Source organism: Xenopus tropicalis, chromosome 4 (assembly GCF_000004195.4).
Source record: "Xenopus tropicalis strain Nigerian chromosome 4, UCB_Xtro_10.0, whole genome shotgun sequence".
Classification (NCBI taxonomy): Eukaryota; Metazoa; Chordata; class Amphibia; order Anura; family Pipidae; genus Xenopus; species Xenopus tropicalis.
Window position 1 is genome coordinate 37,909,955 of NC_030680.2, and position 20,908 is coordinate 37,930,862.

Sequence of the window (20,908 nt, forward strand, 5' to 3'; positions counted from 1 at the left end):
GCAAAATCATGGCGGAGGTAAGATTTATTGTTTAGCTCTTATCGCTATGTATGCGCAATTGTAGGTGATATTTCCACAGAATATAGTTACATGCAAAGCGTAGGATACGAAAAGGGGCTGGAATTTTGCGTTATCCATTTCTTTTATGTCAAGAGAACCTCTCTGTATTATGAGGCCATAGAAACATTTAATCATATTGACCAAACATTGGCTGTCGCTTCTTGCATGGCCGTATATCAGCTGCTGTGAATGCAAATTCCAATTGCTTGTAAGGTTCCCCATTTATATTCCCCATTAATGACCATGTTATGTCAGGATTTCCTCAGACAAATTACTGCATCTTGAGCCATATTACATTTGGTTTTCTATATTTGTTTTTCAGCTGATCTGTCTAGGATTTATTTCCTCATTATTACTCCTTTTAGATGTGCTGTTAGTTATTGTATCTCACACATTGACACCTTTTATGTTGTACTTTATTATTTAAAGGGGACATAAACTGTCAGGAACAAGTATTTGCCACTACATTATACAGCCATTAAAATAATACACTGTTAAGTTGCCCGTTTCTCATTTATCCGTGACTGATTTTCAGGCAGAGATTGTGGAGGGTTGCCGATTGCCTGTACTTCGCAAGAATCAAGATAATGAAGTTGAATGGCGTAAGTACTACATAGCTTGAAACGCACTGTAATAAATATTGCAGAAATATAGCTTGTACAGGTATAGGACCCATTATCCAGAATGCTCGGGACCAAGGGTATTTCGGATAAGGGGTTTTTCCATAATTTGGTTCTTCATACCGTAAGAAAAAAATCACAAAAACATTCATTAAACCCAATAGGACTGTTTTGCCGCCAATAAGGATTAATTATATCTTAGTACAGATCAAATATAAGGTACTGTTTTATTATTACAGAGAAATAGGAAATCAATTTTAAAATTCTACATTATTTGATTAAAACAGAATCTATGGGAGATGGGCTTTCCGTAATTCGGAGCTTTCTGGATAACTGGTTTCCGGAAAATGGATCCCATACCTGTACTTGTTTATGTTTACAAGAGTGTAGAATTCTGTGTGTTTTTTATTTATATGGTGAATTTTCATTCAGATGGTTTGTGAAGAAGCAAAGAAATAAAATGTAATTCATAATAAAATATACCGTTTTTGTAACCACTTCTTTTGTCTCTGTTTAATCCTCTCTAGCACTTGCTGAAATTCTGAGCATCAAGGAACTTACAGGGAAGAAACTATTCTATGTGCATTATATAGACTGTAAGTTTATATTTAAATATGGAGTTTAATGTTTCACTTAGTATTACATATATCCTGCATATTACATATAGTAATATGCAGGATACATGGCTTAAATAATGATATGTACTGAAACTAGGCTTGAGCTGCTTAAAGGGGAGCAATCATGAAAAATGTTTTTAGAATATTGAAAATATAAAATCTAGACAAACATTTTGACAATGTATAGCATTTAGAAATGTTGCACTGTTACAAAGTTATGGCTAATTATTGAAGCAGCCTCCCATTCGCCACCCTCCAGAATCTCTGTGTGAGTGACAGAGCATAGTGAAAGCTGATTTGCTGTGGCATGTCATGAGGCTCAACAGCAAACATGTGCAAAGGGGAAGTAAAGGAATTGAGCCGGGCTGGGCTAGGGGCTGATGAAGCTGCATTTGTACATATAACAGCAAAGCAGCTTATTGTTTATATCCTTTATATCCTCATATACACAGCACTTCTGACTCTTTTGCATTCAAGATTGTGCTGCTCACCAGCAGGCTTAGATCAGCTGCCAGTTGCCCTCTTGCAATTTACACATGCAGAAACAAATTTTTATTCAATACAGGTGTGACAGTTGTGACAAAAGAGTGTATAAAAGACACTCCCTCCATACCAGTGACATACCTATTGCAGCAATATTTCAGACCTCTGCACAGGCAACTGTGTATGTACAGGCACACAGATTCCTGTATGTTGGATTCACAGACACCTATGTCGTCAGAGCCCTTCTGTAGACTTTCTTTCAGGCTTCTTGATTGGCCAGCCAAATCAGGCCCACTTTGTCAGTCTGTAGCATTTACTCTGCTATAGCTAGTCCATGTCTTTTTTTAGAAAATGCCATATATTCTGTTATCAATTAGCTTGCATATTATAATGTAGGGATGCACCGAATCCAGGATTTGGTTCGGGATTCAGCCTTTTTCGGCAAGATTCAGATTTGGCGAATCCACAGTCCTGGTGGAACCAAATCTGAATCCTAAAATTCATGTGACTTTTTGTCACGTAAACACAGAAGTTAAAATTTTTTAACCTCTTCTAATTCTTATTGCTAGCATTTTTTTCTCTTGTAAAATTATTTCAGTCTCTTTTTTTTACTTTTTTACTCTATTAATCCCCCCAGTTAACAAGCGATTAGATGAGTGGGTTACTCATGATCGTTTGGATCTTAAGAAGATTCAATTTCCAAAGAAAGAGGCAAAAACTCCAACAAAGAATGGACTACCTGGATCAAGACCAAGCTCCCCTGAGAGAGAGGTGGTAAGTGCTTGGGCACTCAAAGAAACTGGTCATGTCAATCTGTCTTGCAGGGATGATGTTGACCATAACAGTTATCCCTGCACCTTACTACTAAAATAAGTGCAACAGAAAGTAGCAGGTAGTATTGCTTTAGCAGAACTAATGCCACTCTGCTCCTTTGGGCTTTGGGAGATATCAGTTTCTTCCTGTGCCCTCTTTAAAACAAAGATACCTGCATGTTCCTCCCTCTTCTCCAAGTCATCCAGTTGGGTGCTATTTTATCTAACATACTAAATAATTTCAGTGTTTATGATAGGATGTAGCATTGCTGTTCAACTTTTTGTATGTAGAGGGTCCATTATCAGTCATACTGTGTTTTTGATGGTCCTTATATATAAGGACAAGTAATGTTAAAAAGCTGCGCAGACTATGGTCCCAGGAGTGAAGGATTTTCTGAGAGAGGAAGTCAGATACCCTAAGAAAATGTTTACAAAAAAAAGAGACAAGAAATCCTGTGTTTATTTTGATAGAGGACTCAGTGCAGCGTTTCTCTGAGTGCTTATGGCTGTATTTACATAGTTTTACCTTTCCTTCTCCTGTAAGGCAATTCCTCTTGTCCTTTAATAAGTTGCAAAGTAAGATTTCCTGGAATTAGGGAAAGTCCTAGGATGTAATATGTCAAAATGGAAAAAATCCTTTATTCACACTCCATAATGGAAAGCAATAGTCTGGAAAAAAAATCCTTATTTGTATGTTTATATATCATACTGCCTCTTCTGCTAAAACATTCTGTAGATTCCAGGGACATAATGAGTCTGTGTTATGAAGTGAAATCATCTCATTTAGCAAGAGGTTCAGAGTATATGAGATTGCTTTAAATAGATACAGTACCTATATAGCTTTGCACCATTTGAGAAGGTAATGATATGTGTAGGTCAAACCAGACATTACAGCCATGGACCCCCACAAAACATCAAGGACGTATAAGAAACACGTTACTTGGGGAGAAGATAGAAAAAAATATGCAGTGACAAGAATGAATGGGAGGTTCTCTCATTGCAACTTTAACATCTCTAATTTGCATTTTGAGTGGCCTCAAAAGTTAACTTAATGACAAAGACCCCATTACTAGATGCTGACATGAGAGATACAAGTCAGAGCACAAAAACAGATGTAGTTTACAGCTTATTCAAATGACATTAAAGCAGAGGCAGTACTAAGCATGGCTCCTATTTGCTGATAACAGTGATATTTTTTTTATCAAGTCAGAGAATGTGTACTGTATTTTCTCAAATTTCCCAGGTGCGCCCCGGGCATTATATGTCGGTTTGATCAGCGGTAGTGTCCCATTTATTAGTTCTATCCATTGTTGAATTGTGGAGGAATGGGGCTCATCCACTTCATTATTACTACCTTTTTTGCATAGAACACAAGGGAGCGTAGTAATGCTCTGGATTTTTGAAGGGGTACTAATTCACCTATTATTCCTAACAAACATACTTCGGGAGACCTGATGCCAGGAAGAGACAGGTGTTCCTCTATATAGTGGGTGACTTCTGTCCAGTACGTTAATACTTTGGGACAATCCCAGATCAAGTGGAGGAAACCTACTTCTGCCATATTACATTTAACACATTTGGATTTTTCTAATTTCCCTATGGCCTTGAGTTTCAGAGGGGTAATGTATATTTGGTGAATCATCTTAAACTGGATCATTCTCTGAGTGATATTAGGAAGTGTATAAGTGATATTAGGAAGTTGTATAAGTTATCAGTTGTTTTGTCCCATTGATCTTCATCCAGGGATGGAACATTTGCCAGCCATTTGCGTTTGGCCTTGTCAAATGGAGCAGGGTGTGAGGTCTGGATTATGCTATACAGCTGGGAAACTAGTTTGGTTGGGTCTAAAGCCCAGAGTCTAGTTTCCCATGACAGTAGTGTGGGTGCGAGTTGGTAGGTCCCAAACTGGGAATGAAAAGCATGTCTCAGTTGAAGATAACGGAAAAACTGAATATTTGGCCCGTTAAGTTTGACTTTCAGTTGTTCTATTGATACAAAACAGTTTTCAATCAGTAGATCGTCTAGGTGTCTGATGGCCAATATTGGAAATCGACTAAGTGTCTCATATGTGGTAGGTTTGAGTTTCTCCATAGGGGCGCTTTGCCTGATAACTGAGAAAGAGGGGTACAGACCTTAGCTTGTGGTGAGTACCTCGGGTAAAAGGGGAAGGTCAGCCTGTCGTCTGTATGGCAAGTTGCGTATGGCCTCTAGGGAGCCCATAATTGCCGCATGCAGTGCAGTTAATAAGTTGCTGCGGTCAGGATTAAACCAGTTATGTATATAGGATAGTTGGGTTGCAAAGTAGTAATTTTGTATGTGGGGTTGAGCAAGCCCCCCTTTTGCTTTTGAAGCAGTGAGTGTGAGCCATGATATTCTTGGGGCTTTGTTGGCCCAAATGAAAGAAATTAATTCACTGTTTAGGTTTTTAAAGAACTGGTTAGTTATATACACCGGCGAGTTCAACAGTGGGTATAGGAATTTGGGCAGGTACAGCATTTTAAAGAGGTTTATTCTTCCCCATAGCATCAGCGGTAGTTTGTTCCAATGAGGAGTTACGGATTTGAATTTTGCTAGGATGGGCTCTAGATTAGATATTTACTTTTATGCTAAAATTGCACTAGTCCAGTTAAAGATTCAAATTCCAGGCCTGCATTTAAACAGCCTCTTTGGCAAGTGAATTTGCCCATCAAGTTACCAACAGGGTATTCATTTGTGTAGAAGTTGGGAAGTGGCTTGATGTGGGGGAATGATTTTGTGGCAGCCCTGTTTCGAGTTTAACAACTGTCCTCATTGGTATCTTCATTCCTCTTTTTTTTGGCAGATTTTGCTGGTTGAGATGTTTTCCCATGCATTATTCTCAATTAGGGCCCATTTCACCAGGTCACTGGGAGCTTTGGGAACTGTATAGAGCAGCCACTTGGTCTGTGGTCCAGTTTTACAAAACCCTAGAGATTCTATTTATGAATAGAGCTGTGACTAATTGGGACTTGTCCATTCTGGCTGTCCCTATGCACTCATAAATATCTTCCTACTACCACTGACTCAAGTACCAGCATCTTGTATAATATTCTAGCTTGGCTTATTCACCCTTTGTTGCTTTTTATAAGATGGCTGCTTTCCAGTAAAGGTAGAACTCAGGATAGAGGTGTTTTTTTTTTCTCTTGGTGGCCTGTTTCTGTGTAGAGTAAGTTTACATACTTGCTTAATATGTTTCCACATTTGTCCTCAGAGAAAATCATTTTACTGTAAGTACAAAAATCCCCTTTTCTTTCTTACACAGAGGAAGATTCCCGAGTTGATCCCACCTCCGGTTGTTCCCCCCGCAGCAGGTGGAAAATCTCTTCCTGTGCCGGTAAAACACATTCCTCTATTTCTATCACTCTTCCCAAACCACTGTTAAATGCATATACAGACCATAGGTATCTGCAACTCATTTTTCTATTCTTTAAAGTTCAGTTAATTCACTAGATTTTTCCATAACTGTGTCTTGTGTTTCTCTAACATCAGAAGCGGAAGGTGGACATTGTATCTCCTGCAACTCCAGTCCCACCACCTCCAGAGACAACCCAGGTCACTGTCTTTCCACAGGTAAAGCTGCTTATTCAGACTTATTTTGCCAAAAAATGCTGCCTTTGAGTGGGTAAAAATGTTGCATTATCAAGTTTTTATAGGTGTTTTTCTCCCGTAACTGAATTAAGCTAAAAAATATAAATGGTACTACTGAATGTTTCCATAAATATGCATACAATTGCTGATAAGTGAATTTTGTCCTTTACATTTTTAACTGTTCTAGAAAAATTACTGTTTAAAGTGAAATTGCCTCAAAAGTCATGTAAAACTTCTATTAGCATATGTTATACACAACCCAAAATGAGCCTCACACGCTCTATTCCTTTGCTTATTCAGCAGGCGCCCTGTGATGTAGCTGGAGTGAGTGCACATACAGTGATGCTGTCTCAAGTAAGTTATAAATATAAGTTTTTTATAGGCACAAATCATATTACATTTATAAGCAATATTTCTAGTGCAGAATACCCCATTTATATTAAGCCCTAATGCAAATGCTTTTTTTTTTTTTGTTTAGAATGGTGCAGTGCGCAGACCCAGTGCTCCTGCAGTGCAACCTGGACGCAAGCGCAAATCTAACTGTCTGAGTGCAGATGAGGTAAGAACCAAACTATGATTTTATTTGGACAGAACTATGTCTGGATCAACTCCTAAAGGATTGGGCTGTACACAAAGAGAGAGACAGAGACCAGAAAAATGATTCTAGCTAGTTACTCTCTTGTAAAGTAAATTCTTAAGAAAAAACTGAGGTTATTTAAGCACTATAATGACATCGCTGGCAGTTGGTCACCTTGTTACTCTTAGGCAGTGTTCCCCAACCAGTGGCTCGTGAGCAACATGTTGCTCTCCAACCCTTTGGATGTTGCTCCCAGTGGCCTCAAAGCAAGTGCTTATTTTTGAATTCTTGGCTTGGGGGCAAGTTTTGGAGGCATAAAAACCAGGTGTACTGCCAAACAGAGTCTCCTATAGGCTGGCAGTCCACAAAAGGGCTACCAAATAGCCAATAACAGTCTTTATTTGGCACCCCCAGGAACATGTTTCATGGTCATGTTGCTCCCCAAGTCTTTTTACACTTAAATGTGGCTCACGGGTAGAAAAGGTTGGGGATCCCTGCTCTTAGTGGATGTGCGGGTGACAAAATCACCTGCTGTGACTATAGCTGATGTAGCTATGGAGCTTCAGTCTGTACCTCTGCATGCTATTTAGCCAGTCTTGTCAGCTCTTGCTTATCTTGCCTTTATCTTCCCCCAGCTTCTGTTAGGTGCAGTTCCCACAGCACTTATTAGACACTGTCTGTGGTGGCACTTGCTTATCTAGCTGTAAGCAGAAGGTTACTGAACCCTTAGGCTAAAGGTGGCCATGCAGGCACCGATATTATCGTAGGAAACCTCCGATATTGGTCGTCTCGTTGATCAAGCGGGTTAAAAGATTTTTTGCAAATCTACGTTTAGGGCTGAATCGGCAGGTGGAGATAGAATCTCTATTGTTTCTACCTCCATATCTGATGATTCAGCGATGAATGTCAGTGGGGGAAACAAACTATCTTTCCTGCAAAGATCGTAATTGCTGCGTGTACGGCCACCTTTAGTGAATTGCTCTTGATAAATGAGTCCCACTGTCTCTTTGAGATTTAGTTCACGGACAGATGTCTTGACATTTTCCTTTACAATTCTCTGTATAATGTATATCTTTATCTTCTTTATACTTAGGATTCCCAGGACAGCTCTGATGGGATTCCTTCTGCACCTCGTATGACAGGGAGCTTGGTGTCTGACCGCAGCCATGATGACATCATTACACGAATGAAAAATATTGAGTGCATTGAGCTTGGTCGGCACCGCCTCAAGCCTTGGTATTTCTCACCATACCCTCAGGAGCTAACAGTATTGCCTGTCCTCTATTTATGTGAATTTTGCCTGAAATATGTGAAGAGTCTTAAATGTCTACAAAGGCACCTGGTAAGTGTGAGCATGAGCAGCTGAAAGGGCTTTTACTGTTAAGCCCTTATTTCCTAAGAGAATAACACTAACCAGACCCAGACTGGCAATCTGTTTAGGGCATACACATAACGCAAGGAATCCCTGGGCAAATAAGCAAAAATGGTAGCACGTTGCTTAGTATTGACATAGACAAACAGCCATATTCAAGCCCAACATAAAACATATTTGTTGAATAAAATACTATTGTATAAATAAATGTTTATGCTTGCAAATATATTCTAATTTGACAATTGCATGGGCAGATCCTAAAGAGTAAATCAACACACTAATGTTAGTAGTGAGGGGATTCTCTAATGGGCACAAGCTGGTGCGCACAGAGAGATCTATTTAAGAGGAAGATCGTTTGTACCTACCATGCTATGTTTGGTCCTTATAAATAAAACTATGTCAATTATTTTATGGGGTACAAATCGTTTAATACACATGAGTATTTGAAAAGCAAAAGCATTCAGGTGAGGACCTTTTTCCATGTTTAAGTGATGAATTCTGGGACTCCCACTGGTTTTCATTATGGGCAGTACACAAATTCTCTGAAAAACTGGGGTACTTAAAAATCCACTATCCATCACCATCCATGTGTTTTATAAGGGTGAAGATCACAAAACAAAAACTGTAGTACCATGTTAGCCAGTGTCAAAAAACAAATACAAGAGTATTGTAGAAATGATACCTATATTGGCTAAGAATAAAAATACATTGCAAGCTTTCGGAGCTCTAAGGCAAAATAACTGATGAGAAGGGGCCTTAGGGCTCTGAAAGCTTGTTAGCCATAGAGGTATCATTTCTACAATACTCCTTGTATTTGTGGTTTTTTTTTTATTATTTTATAAAGGTGAAAACACACAGAGCTACTATAGTAGCAGCTACTTGTTCTGGCTACTAAAATAGACAATGCTGATCATTTTCTGATAATTGTCTCTGCTTGTGTTTTAGCAGAGGCAATTCTCAGTATTGTCTATGGCAGGGTATTTTCAGGAGTTTAGTAGCCATGAAAAAGTAGCTGCTACTAGTAGCCCAGTGTGTCTTCACCCTAAAGATGATCTGCCGCTTTAAGGCAGCAAAGGCTTTATCACTTACACTGTACTGGGATTGTAAGGTTATTTTTTAACATAAGTGATCTTGAAAATCTTCATAGACTTATTTTTATCAGTTTTTGCTAGATAATATACCCAGGGTTGGTTCTGAAGTTGCCTTGAAACTCTGTTGGCCAATTATTTTTCTGTCTTGTTTAGACAAAATGTAACCTACGCCACCCTCCAGGAAATGAGATCTACAGGAAAGGAACAATCTCCTTCTTTGAGATAGATGGGCGCAAAAACAAGGTAATTTCTATACACTTTCCTCCCATCGTTTTTGTAGTAAATTGGTGTACATATATAAACAGGGGATCGTTTCTCTTTTTGTTCCAGAGTTACTCCCAGAATCTGTGTCTTTTAGCAAAGTGCTTTCTGGACCACAAAACATTATATTATGACACTGACCCTTTCCTCTTCTACATCATGACAGAGTATGACTGCAAAGGTTTTCACATTGTTGGTTACTTTTCCAAGGTAAGACCCTCAGACTGTTGACTGCCAGGATTCTGTGCTATTTACTTATTTGCATGAGGAAGCAGCAGTTCCTGATATTTTCTAAACTTTTTGTTGTTAAAGCTTTAGTAAGGTAAAAGGAAAACCTCTGTGTGTCGCTGTATGTTAGTGTGTTCAGCTTGGGACAAGGGACACTTGGAAACAATGAGACCCTGCCCAACTGAGCTCAGTTTTAATACCCTTTAAAAGAGGTGCATGTTTCTTTGTCCCTATTTCTAACTCCAGGTTTTGTCCAATAGGATTACACAGAGTAAGCTCTTTCCTGTCTAGAATCACTCGTGTTCTTGTATCTATTCAAAAAGTTGGCCACCTTGCAATATACATCTGTTCATCCCATTCCAATTAGAATGAATGGAATAGTTTGATGACAGAGAGGACCCTGGCAAGAAAGTTCCATTGTACAGTGTGTTCTGCCTCCCTAGATTTGTGAATACCTTGCCCTGATCCTAATGTTTTGGACACATGCTTTCTTCTGTATTTGAGCTGCATCAGCTGCAAGCCAAATTGATCTTTTTGTGCTGTATGGAACCCTCCAGGGTCTAGAGCAGTGATCCCCAACCAAAATGTTGCTCACCTAACCCCTTGGATGTTTCTCTCAGTGCCCCCAAACCAGGGAGTTATTTTTGAATTCCTGACTTGGTGGCAAGTTTTGGTTGAATAAAAACAAGATTTACTACCAAATAAAGCCTCTTTATTATCTTTTATGATGCTTGTGTTGCTCTCTAAATTTTTTAACATTTGACTGTGGCTCACGAGTAAGAAAGGTTGGGCATCCTTAGTCTATTGGCTCACGCTCCTGTGGAATCTGAAAACCACTGCCTTAGACTCCAGAGTCCACTGAGTAACAGTCCACCCCGATTATAAGTGGGACACTCTGAGGTCTCACTTATTCAAAAACACTTATTATGAATACACACTTTTTCAAGAACTCCATGAGCAAGAAACTGGAAGGCCTCCTCCTTACTGTAGTGCTAACTGAATCAAGAGCATTCTTGGGCTTCATTTTTGCCAGGATTAGCAGAGCCATGCAGTCCTGTCAGAGACCCCTTTGTTCTAGCTCCTCCTGTAACAAATTAGTGCATCTAGTTAAACAGATTGAAAAGCAGACTGACTCGCAAGGCTCTCTGGAGGGCTGCCTAGCAGTAGTTGCTAACACAGCTTTTTCTTGGCCCATATCAGCATGTCCTCTCTGCTTAATGGTATGGTCTGTGGATTATCATGTTTGTTACTAAAAAAAGAGGGTTGTCAGAGCGTTTTCTAATAAATAGCAAATAGGTGAGAAAAGGATATGGGGTTTATATTTACATGATACAGTGCTAATAATATGATTATAAACTTGGCACTAAAACCCCTTTTGGAAGTAGTTTTCTGATTATCTATGCATGTCTTAAATGGTTTGATTCCCTCTAGTGCATCAGACCTGTTCATGCAAGTTCCAGTCTCTTTGCAGGATTCCTCGTCTGAACCTTTGCCATGGGTGCCCCCAAGTGGCATAGAATAGATTAGTGCTCATTATCCATGTTAAAAATTCTTGAAAATATAACAATAATCCTTATTTTACCCCTTTTCCTTACTCAGGAGAAAGAATCCACAGAAGATTACAATGTGGCCTGTATCCTAACCCTGCCTCCTTACCAAAGAAGAGGTTATGGCAAACTGCTTATTGAATTCAGTGAGTCTGCTACAATGGCAATCTGCTGTAACCCTCAGCACTTCAGATTTCTGTCTCTCATCACCAAACATCTCTTTTATATCAGGTTATGAGCTGTCTAAAGTTGAAGGGAAAACTGGAACACCAGAGAAACCACTATCAGATCTTGGGCTGCTTTCCTATCGAAGCTACTGGTCACAGACAATCCTGGAGATTCTAATGGAACTTAAAACAGAAACTGGAGAGAGGCCTCAAATTACCATAAAGTAAGACTCCGGGCTAATTTGGTCTGGTGGTTTCTCCTTCAGCAGCTGAAACCTGTCACTAAGTTTAGTTTAAACCGCCTGTCACTGCTGGTACCAGAAGATTTAGTCCAAAAAAATGCACATTTTGGTCTTCAGTCTGACATCTGCCTGTGTTCAGCATTTTCCATTAAGCTCAATTACAGGTAGCATGGGCAATATCGGGTATTTTCTTCCAGCAGAGAAACTGCCAGTTATAACATCCACATACAGTACAATTGTGAATATACAGTACAAGAACTGTGCAATGGCTTTAAAATAAAGGGTTTTGTTTTCATGTTTTAGTCCCTAGTAATCTGGGTTATAACAGAGAGATGAAAATATCTGTACATGCCTTGCCTTTCAGCTCCCCATCTGAGTATAATGACTGGTGCTTGAATGTTGCAACTTCGGCAGAGAGGAGGGGAAGTCCAAGACATCACTTGTCATGAATAGGGCTTGTGTTGAACAAACTTTTTTGCCTTTTTATTTGAATTAAGAAATATCTATGGTTTCTATAATTTCTGACACTAAACAAGAATATGAAGCCAGTTTCACTTTAGCACTTCCTAGTCTTACAGGACTTCAAAAGCAATAATACTTACCAGTCCACTGAGAAGCCCCTTAAATGAGCTGCTAAAAAGCTTTTACATAAAAGGGGGGTTTTAAGGTAGAAATGAAGCTCAACAAGTTGCCCTCAATATAAAGGGAAAGGGGGCGGGGTAATGTCAGTGAAAATAGCCCAACATTTAGTGCTTTATAATTGGATAAAAAAAGGAAAATATGGATTTTTTTTTTTTTTTTTTTTTAAAGTAAAACAATAGAATGTAAATTCTATTTATTGTTAGCAAAGGAGCTTTTAGGTGTCTACTCTCCTTTTAACCACAGGTCCTCAAATGGACTATGGAGGCTCATTGGGCAAAGACTACATTACTGTGCCAGTGCAGTCCTCTTTCTAAAGACTGAGGAATAGTGCATTTCTGCATGAAAAAGGGGGGTATTTTAATCTGTAATGTAATTAACAACTATGTTATAATTAATTGCAACTAAATCTCCTAGAAGTTCCTAGCTGATGGGTTATAAAAGCAATCTGTGTTGTACTAATCGGTGATACATTTCTTGTGTAAATTACATGGTTTTTGTCCCTACAGTGAAATCAGTGAGATCACAAGCATAAAAAAAGAAGATGTCATCTCCACATTACAGTATTTGAACCTGATCAATTACTACAAGGTAATCTCTCTTACAGGAAGCCATTAACCCATAATAATGATTAGGAATATAGGACAGGGGGGCACTAAAATTGGCTTTCTTTACCCTTGTTTATTCTTAAACATCCTGAAAATTGCCAAGTCTTATGTTCATTCCACTATGTCCCATGTCCCAGTGGAATCCTCTGTATATGGCTGGGATTATAATACTTCTAACCTGAATTCTGCTACTCTCACCTCCTTCAGAATGTTAAGTGTTATAGTGTATTATTTACATGCAAACTAAGGGGGCTTATGCAGGAGTTTGAGCAGCTGAACTAGAAGTCCATAGCCCATAGTGCAAAGCAGAAATAAACTTTTGTTCAATAAGTTCTTAAATTCACTGAATCCCAAAACTTATTTGAAGAATTCGGATCCCAGTTTACTGTATAAACAAACCATCCCTCCCTGCAGCTGCTCAGTAGACTGCTGATTTGTTTTGTGTTTGGACAAACAGGAAGTAGACTGATTTTTACTTTTGATTTCCCTATTTAGCCAAGAAATAAAGAAACCTACAAATTAAAAAAAGCACAAACCCAGGTCATTAAACTTTGGTTTAAAAAGGGGTATATTGTACCTTTTAGTTGTGCCATGAACAGCATTCACCTGTAACTACACACATGGGGAATATACATGCCAGCTTTTTTTAGGACAAAATCTACCATTTGCAAGCAATAACAAGTGGGTGCCATTTATGTCACCGCTTACAGGCACAGGTTGTGTTTTCTTCATTTGTGGAAAAATGCCACAAGTGACATATAGCCCTAATGACCTGTGCCTTCCCCCTTTTTTTTGAGTCAGTGACACTGCACATGCTCAGTGAGCTCTGGGCTGCTGTTTAGAAGCTACACTAAACATACATTTTTATACCTTGTATAGGTGCTCTGTTCATACAGCAATAAAAAATGGTGCTGTTAACATTTTTTCTCTTTAACAGGGCCAGTACATCTTGACACTTTCAGAAGATATTGTGGAAGGCCATGAAAAAGCTATGCAGAAAAGAGTTTTGAGGATAGACTCCAAATGTTTGCACTTTACACCCAAAGACTGGAGCAAGAGGGGGAAATGGTAGTGGATGGAGTAACGAGAAATCTGAGACAAAACAAGACTGTCTGATAGGCAGACGTATCATTGTTACTCTTATTAAAGAGTGCTGTTACATTTTTTTTTAACACCGGGGAAGTTCAAACATTAATATAAATTCATCATAGTTTCATTTCACAACCAGTATCTGGTACACATTTGAACTTCATGCATTGCAAGTTCAACCACAACCAAGTCAGTAGAATCATAACTTTGTATTTCAGACTTTATGTAAATGAAAGGGCACAAACCAAAACAGCACTAGGTAAGCAGTGCCAAATATTTGGATTTATTTATAAAATGCATTCTAGTAGCTGAAATGGCACTAGTTCCAAGACAGCAACCATTTCTGGTCAGATTTCCTGATGGAGGAAACTATTACAGTCTTTATACATGCTTGTTTTATATACTAACTAACCATTGTAACCCCTCCAGGGGAAGTGAATATTGAATAGAATCTTTGTTTTTCCAGATGTTACAGTATAGCACTGCTGCAGGCAACACTGGGCAGTGCTGTTCTGCATGTTTATTCAGTGGTTACAAGGTTTTTAATTCAGAAACAGGTTAAAAGTATGTATATATTTGTGGCAGTAGTAGCTGAGATGGTACAGATGTGATCTAGCCACCCCTTTTAGAAAGTGGGAAGGAAAGCAGGACAGTGAAATACAAACAAAGCTGGAATTGTGCATTGTAAATATATATTGTAAATAAAACTTTTTAATACAAAAAGCTTCCAGTCAATGGATAATTATGCTGCTATAGACAGTGTCATATTGTGGTATAAAGGTAATTGAAATGTTCATTGATTTAAAGAGTTATGATTATAGGCAGAGCAAAACATGGATGTCACAATACAATCATCATTTGTTTCAAAGTCAAGCTCTAATGAAATAAAGAACATGGTAATAATGACAAATTTCTTCCTCAGCCAGAGAGACCTCCTACTCAACTGGCGCATGGATCTGTAAAACAGGCAACAATAATTGTTATATACAGGGTCAGTGACATTTTATTGAACTGATGGATTAATTACAGAGCTGGAAGTTTTGCTTATAAACTGCAAGCCATGTGGGCACTTCAGTAGTCGCTGCCCTCCAGCTGAGACCAGTGGCAGTAAGAACTGTCTGCCTCTCTGCTTATAATATAAATTGATAAGTGCCCTATCACACACAGCAGTGACAGACCTCCAGGTTAAAGTGAAGGCATTTGCAGAGAGGTCCACAGAGCTGGGATATGAGCTGCCTTGTTTAGTCTTATCTTGTACCAATTATATTAGTTGATGTGATGGTAAATATCTGTCCTGTACCTAAAAGATTATTAGCATCTTGTATATGGTTACACACAGTTTTCAGACAGTCTACAAATAATTATATTGGCTTTGAATAGTTTGACATGTATTCTGCTATCTATTTATCCCTTGTAAGTAATCTGGATGACAAGAAGAAGTCAAAATAGCAATTTTTTTTGCCGGAAATGTTATGGCTGCTTTTCTTTTTCTGCTTTTTTTCCTGATAAAAATTATCCTTTTTTTTTTTTAGCCATTGCAGTTTGGCTCAGTCCCACTTGTATTTAACCATGCATCTAATCTGCCTCATAGAAGCTAAGGCCTTATAGTCATTCTGGGCCCCTGCATAGCTTATACATCATGCTTGGGTGCCATAGCTCTAAATGGTTTTCTATCATCCACTGAGACATGTCAATACCCCCTTCTATATAACTAATGGTAAAATTAAAGAAAAATGCACATTTGGGTACACAATAACTTTAGCCCAACACTCAATGAACTAACAAAGCAAAAAAAAAATCAGTGCATATAAACTGATAAAAAAAAAACCCTATTGTGGCCCCACCTAGTATGTTTCTGCAATATCCAGGATAGCAGAAGAAGTACAAGTGTAAGCACCAAAGTGCCACTTACCGCTGCGGCTATTTTTGGCCATATTAGTGACATTATAAGGACGTCATCTGCTGAAGGTGGTGTCTCGAGGTTCCACTGAGTAAAGGAGCGGAAGGTGGATTTAACTGTGAATAAACGATCCTAAGACAATAGCAAAAAAAAAAAGTAAAACAGCTTTACTCTATGAGAAAGAACTTATACCCTAGGGAACATGGGAAATGTTACAATATTTCATACAAACATGCACCCTAGGAATAACAATACATGTGGCATATTCTTGCTACTAAATGCCTAAAATCAATAGCAAGTAATGTGGATTTTTAATATTGATGGTATATTATTGTAAATTATAAACATAGGTGCACTGCAAACAGATTTATATGCATGGTACAACAATATATTTAAAATGTTTTGCACTGTAAATAGAACTGAAATGAGCATTTTAACCTGCTTATCTTCACGTGAAAGAAATAAACCCATTGTATTCTACACAGCTTATCTGTTAAGTTACTATGTGCCTTGACATATTTAGTTCAAATGCCTGCCCCTGTGACTAGACAGCTAAAATGCTTTCTCATCTGCACTATTGTAAATCGCCAGTGTGAAACTATATTTGTCACTTCAACCAAATTTGCCTCACTAGGAATCTTTTCATGTGTCATTACCCTTAAAGGGAAGCTTTACCCCCTCCTTCTGTGAACTTGCAACATTTCCTGTCAGGTGATCAGTGAGTGACACAAAGTATCACAAATGGCTTCTACATCTTCAGATATGTATTTAGTAGTTTGAAATGATTTTTCCAAGGTCTCGTATTATGAAATAAATGATCTGTTGGTTAAGTATTCATTTTTAATAGCCCAATCAAATCTTAGCCTTTGTGGTCAGATTCAAAACTGCAACAGTCAGCTTAGCAGAATGAATAGTAAGAATGTTACCTCTTCTTCAGAACAAGGTTTTTGATCCTCCCTTAGCACAACACCCATATAACCAGACGGTACAGAAACCTCTTGCCCCTTTAGTGTGCGGCCCCTAAAGGATACTTCTTTCCCTACAAATGCAATAACATGTATTACTGTTTATCATCATTTATTTCTATACCAAAGCCATACTTTATATTTTGGTAATCCTAAGGAATTGATAAACATCAAATGCATTGGCTTTGGACATGGGTGAATGCAAAACAAAAATATCAGTTAAATGCAGGAGTCAGGGTTGTATTTACCATACAGGCACCTATGGGCCTGTTCTTAGGATGGCAGCTTTAGTAAGATGACCTTCGGATGCCTATATGGCAAAAAAAAAAAAAAAAATTTAAAAAATCCCTCCCGCTGCTGGATACTTGGCTAAGCCCAGAGGAAGAGTTAGGGAGGAACTCTCCTGCAAATGGTGTATGCAGAGTACAGCAGGAGCATCTGCACGTGTGCCTACTGGCAAGGGAGGTGGGTGGGCTCAGGTCCGGTGCCTTAGGCAGCACTGGACCTAAATACAGCCCTGGTAGGGGTATGAATCATAAAGCGATGGGCAAGTCAAATAAGAAAAACTGTTCAAACAGCTCAGTGTGTTGTTGAAACATTTATGTTGGTAGTGTTTGGGGCCGATCAGAGCTGGAAGTAGGCAGAAGAGCCACAACTTGGGGTGAAGCGAGTAGCGGCTAGATAGATTGAGCAATGGAGGCAGGGTGACATGTGGACTGCAACTACAATGATACAACTACATGGGAAGACCACAAAGTTGTGGGGGTGGGGACATGCAAGAACTTCCCTCCTTCCATATCATGATATTGGGGGGGGTTACTGTATCTCTGCCAGCTGTAATACTCTAGCCCAGTGCTGTCCAACTTTTGTGGCACCAAGGGCCTGAATTTTTGTGGCCTACATGGTGGAAGGCCTCTAATGGAAGCCACTTTTGACCACTCCCCTTTTCTTAAACCCCACCCACTTCAAACCACACCCATGTTATCACAAGAGCTTTTAAGACCATAGTACAGCAAAAACCCAAATGGTTGGTGCTCACTGTAGGGATATCACCCTTCATTCATATGTGAAAGAATTATATTATGTCATATTAAGCCACACCCTTAAATCCACATGCCACCTCCGCCACCTCCTCCCCTGTGGATAGCACAGCAACCCCCAGCACATAATTACACACCTTACCAACCACACACAGGCAGCGTAGGGCAGGCAGAGTACGACACACACACAGGCAGCGTAGGGCAGGCAGAGTACGACACACACAGGCAGCGTAGGGCAGGCAGAGTATGGTACCGTATATACTCGAGTATAAGCCGAGTTTTTCAGCCCCAAAAAAGGGCTGAAAAATTCAAACTCGGCTTATACTCGAGCCAATGTATAAATCCTACCGCCTCCCCTGCCAGTGCCAGACCCGCCAGAGCCACCACAGCCACCAGAGCCCCCAGAAGTGCCGCCGCAGACCCGCTGCGAGACCCGCCGCCATACCCGCTGCCAAACCCACCGCCAGACCTGCTGCCAGACCCGCCACTAGACCGCCTGCCAAACCCGCCGCCAGACCTGCTGCCAGACCCGCCACTAGACCGGCTGCCAAACCCGCCGCCAGACCTGCTGCCAGACCCGCCGTCAAAGCCTCTGCCAGATTCACCGCCAGGCTTCCTGCTCTTCTGCGCGTCGGGCGGATGTGACGTCACGCGCCCCCCTTCCTGCACGCTTCTGCTCTGCTAGCACTCCCGGAGATATCAGCAGCCTCAGCAGCACCAATAGTGGTAAGATTGTAGTGCAGAAAAGTAATGTTAACAGGCATGGAGACATCTGGGGATAATTGAAGAGCATGCACACTAGCTAAATCACTAGCTAATCTATCTAAATATCTGTGTTTTTTCTGTTACCATAACAATATGAATAATGTAAATCAATGTGTAGGATTGCTTAAATCATTGTTTGACAAATAAAATATATTCAGTGCTGTGCTTTTTCTGATGGATTACTCCACATATGAAACAGGCAGGGTGGACAGCAGAAATTTCAAGGCACCAGGGAAACCACTGTGCAAGTTAAGAATTAAAGTGGTCCTTTTGCATACTACACCTACATACTCCTTGTCCACAGCTGTAAAGTTGAGTCCAATGCTTTGCCATGTTATGCTCACAATGGCTTGGGTATGAACTGCACCATACAATTTAATTGCTACTTTGCATTGCTCAAGCTTAGTGACAGGTGGATTTGCAGAGGCATGTAGCAGGCAGCTTCATTTGCAAAAAATTGTTATTGAATAGAGGAAGGGGCCCCTTTACCTCCAGACATGTTTTTATGGGTTGTGGATATTTTAGGTATGCCTCAATAAATGTACCGTAGGTTTTTATTACCGGTATATTTCAAGACTGTTAATCATAGTGGCTTTTTAAACAGGGTTGTTATTATATTTTTAATTTACCAGTCCACAGATAACGGTAATCCTCTAGCATAATGGAATTCTGCTTATCTGTGCACTAGAAATCCAGCTTCTGTTTTCCTGTTTGCCCTGTTTATCTATATTTATACTGTGCATTATTGTGGTTTATGTGTATCTAAATCATGACTTTTTTAGAACCATGAACTCCCACTGAGCACTTTTACTTTTGTTTCTAGGTGCTCTTTTTTATCCAGTTAGAAATGGATACCGGTACCACTAATTCTGGACCAAAACAAAAACGCAGGTCATATGAAGCTGGTTTCAAACTCAAAGTTGTGTCAAGAGCAGAAGAGAGCAATAACAGTATTGCAAGCAGGGAATTTTGTGTTGATGAAAAACAAGTGAGGGAGTGGCGGAAAATGAAGGCTGACTTGGAAAAGATTCCAAAGGCTAAAAAAGCTCGACGTGGTTTAATGACTTCTTTTGGGGTTCTGGAAACTGAATTGCACGCATGGGTCATAGCGTGTCGTCAAAATGGTTACTGTGTAACACGCATGGGAATTCGTTTACGTGCCCTTCAAATGGCTAAGGATGACAAATTTAAAGCACCAGGCATTGAAAAATTTGCTGCGTCAGCAGGATGGTGTAGCCGCTTCATGAATAGGTTTGGCCTATGTTTGCGACAAAGAACAAAGATTTCACAGAAGTTGCCGCAAGACCTTGAAGAAAAAGTGATGTCATTCCAATCATTCATCATAAAACAAAGAAGGATTCATAATTATGACCTGGGAGATATTGGGAATATGGATGAAACCCCTATGACTTTTGATCTTCCAAGCAACAGAACTGTGGCAAGTTTGGGAGACAAAACTATTTTCCTTAGAACAACAGGAAATGAAAAAAACCATTTTACAGTCGTTCTGTCATGTTTGGCTAACGGAACTAAGCTGCGGCCTGTCATAATTTTTAAAAGAAAGACCTTGCCTAAAAAGGTCAAATTCCCACCACGAATTACAGTGCGTCCACATGTTAAAGGCTGGATGGATGAAGATGGAACCAAAAAATGGCTGGAAGAAATTTGGAATGGACGACCAGGAGCAGCCTTAAAGAAGAAACCATCATTGCTAGTTTGGGATATGTTCAGAGCCCACACATGTGATGGCATAAAAGAACTAGCAAAGTCTTCTCAAGTTACTTTGGCTGTTATTCCAGGTGGGCTTACATCTGTATTGCAGCCCCTGGATGTGTCTTTAAATAAACCTTTTAAAGACCGTGTGCGAAAGATGTGGCATGAATGGATGTCATCTGGTCAAGCCCGACTGACAAAAGTTGGAAATCTAATGAAGCCCAACATAGAATTAATAGCAAAGTGGGTTCGAGATGCATGGGAAGACATTCCAGAGGACATGGTGCAACGCGCCTTCAAGAAATGTGGCATTGGATGGCAGTGAAGACAGTGCTTTATATGAGAATGACAGCAGTGATGGTGATGACTGTGAACTCAGTGATGACAATGTCTATGCTGATAACCTCACACCAGCTGAAGCTGAAGCTCTGTTTGGACATACAGATGATGATGAGGAATCCAGTTTTGAAGGATTTTAACTCTTTGCGTTTTAGCTTGGTTGCTGA

At 39.6% G+C, this 20,908-nt stretch overlaps 2 protein-coding genes across 5 annotated transcripts in view; one reads left to right on the forward strand and one right to left on the reverse strand.

Moving 5' to 3' along the window:
* Positions 1 to 14,742, forward strand: kat5 (K(lysine) acetyltransferase 5). The gene is given in 15 exon segments (NM_001078806.1): positions 1 to 17; positions 596 to 662; positions 1,208 to 1,276; positions 2,418 to 2,554; positions 5,873 to 5,944; positions 6,100 to 6,180; positions 6,499 to 6,552; positions 6,677 to 6,757; positions 7,869 to 8,117; positions 9,392 to 9,481; positions 9,569 to 9,709; positions 11,327 to 11,420; positions 11,506 to 11,665; positions 12,832 to 12,913; positions 13,868 to 14,742. Coding segments are annotated over 15 exon segments (1,521 nt in total). The 5' UTR covers positions 1 to 8; the 3' UTR covers positions 14,003 to 14,742.
* rnaseh2c (ribonuclease H2 subunit C) overlaps positions 14,284 to 20,908 on the reverse strand; it is a 25,830-nt gene continuing 19,205 nt past the window's right edge. For 2 of the 4 annotated variants that reach the window (XM_012962400.3, XM_031900688.1), the window contains exons 3-5: positions 16,846 to 16,958; positions 15,932 to 16,051; positions 14,525 to 14,975 (exon numbers count right to left, since the gene is read on the reverse strand). In XM_012962400.3, coding sequence (XP_012817854.2) covers positions 14,955 to 14,975; positions 15,932 to 16,051; positions 16,846 to 16,958 — 254 coding nt within the window. In that variant the 3' untranslated portion in view covers positions 14,525 to 14,954. Of the gene's footprint in view, positions 14,976 to 15,931; positions 16,052 to 16,845; positions 16,959 to 20,908 lie in introns of all 4 variants that reach the window. The other 2 variants (XM_002939323.4, XM_012962401.3) reach the window with 2 other exon arrangements.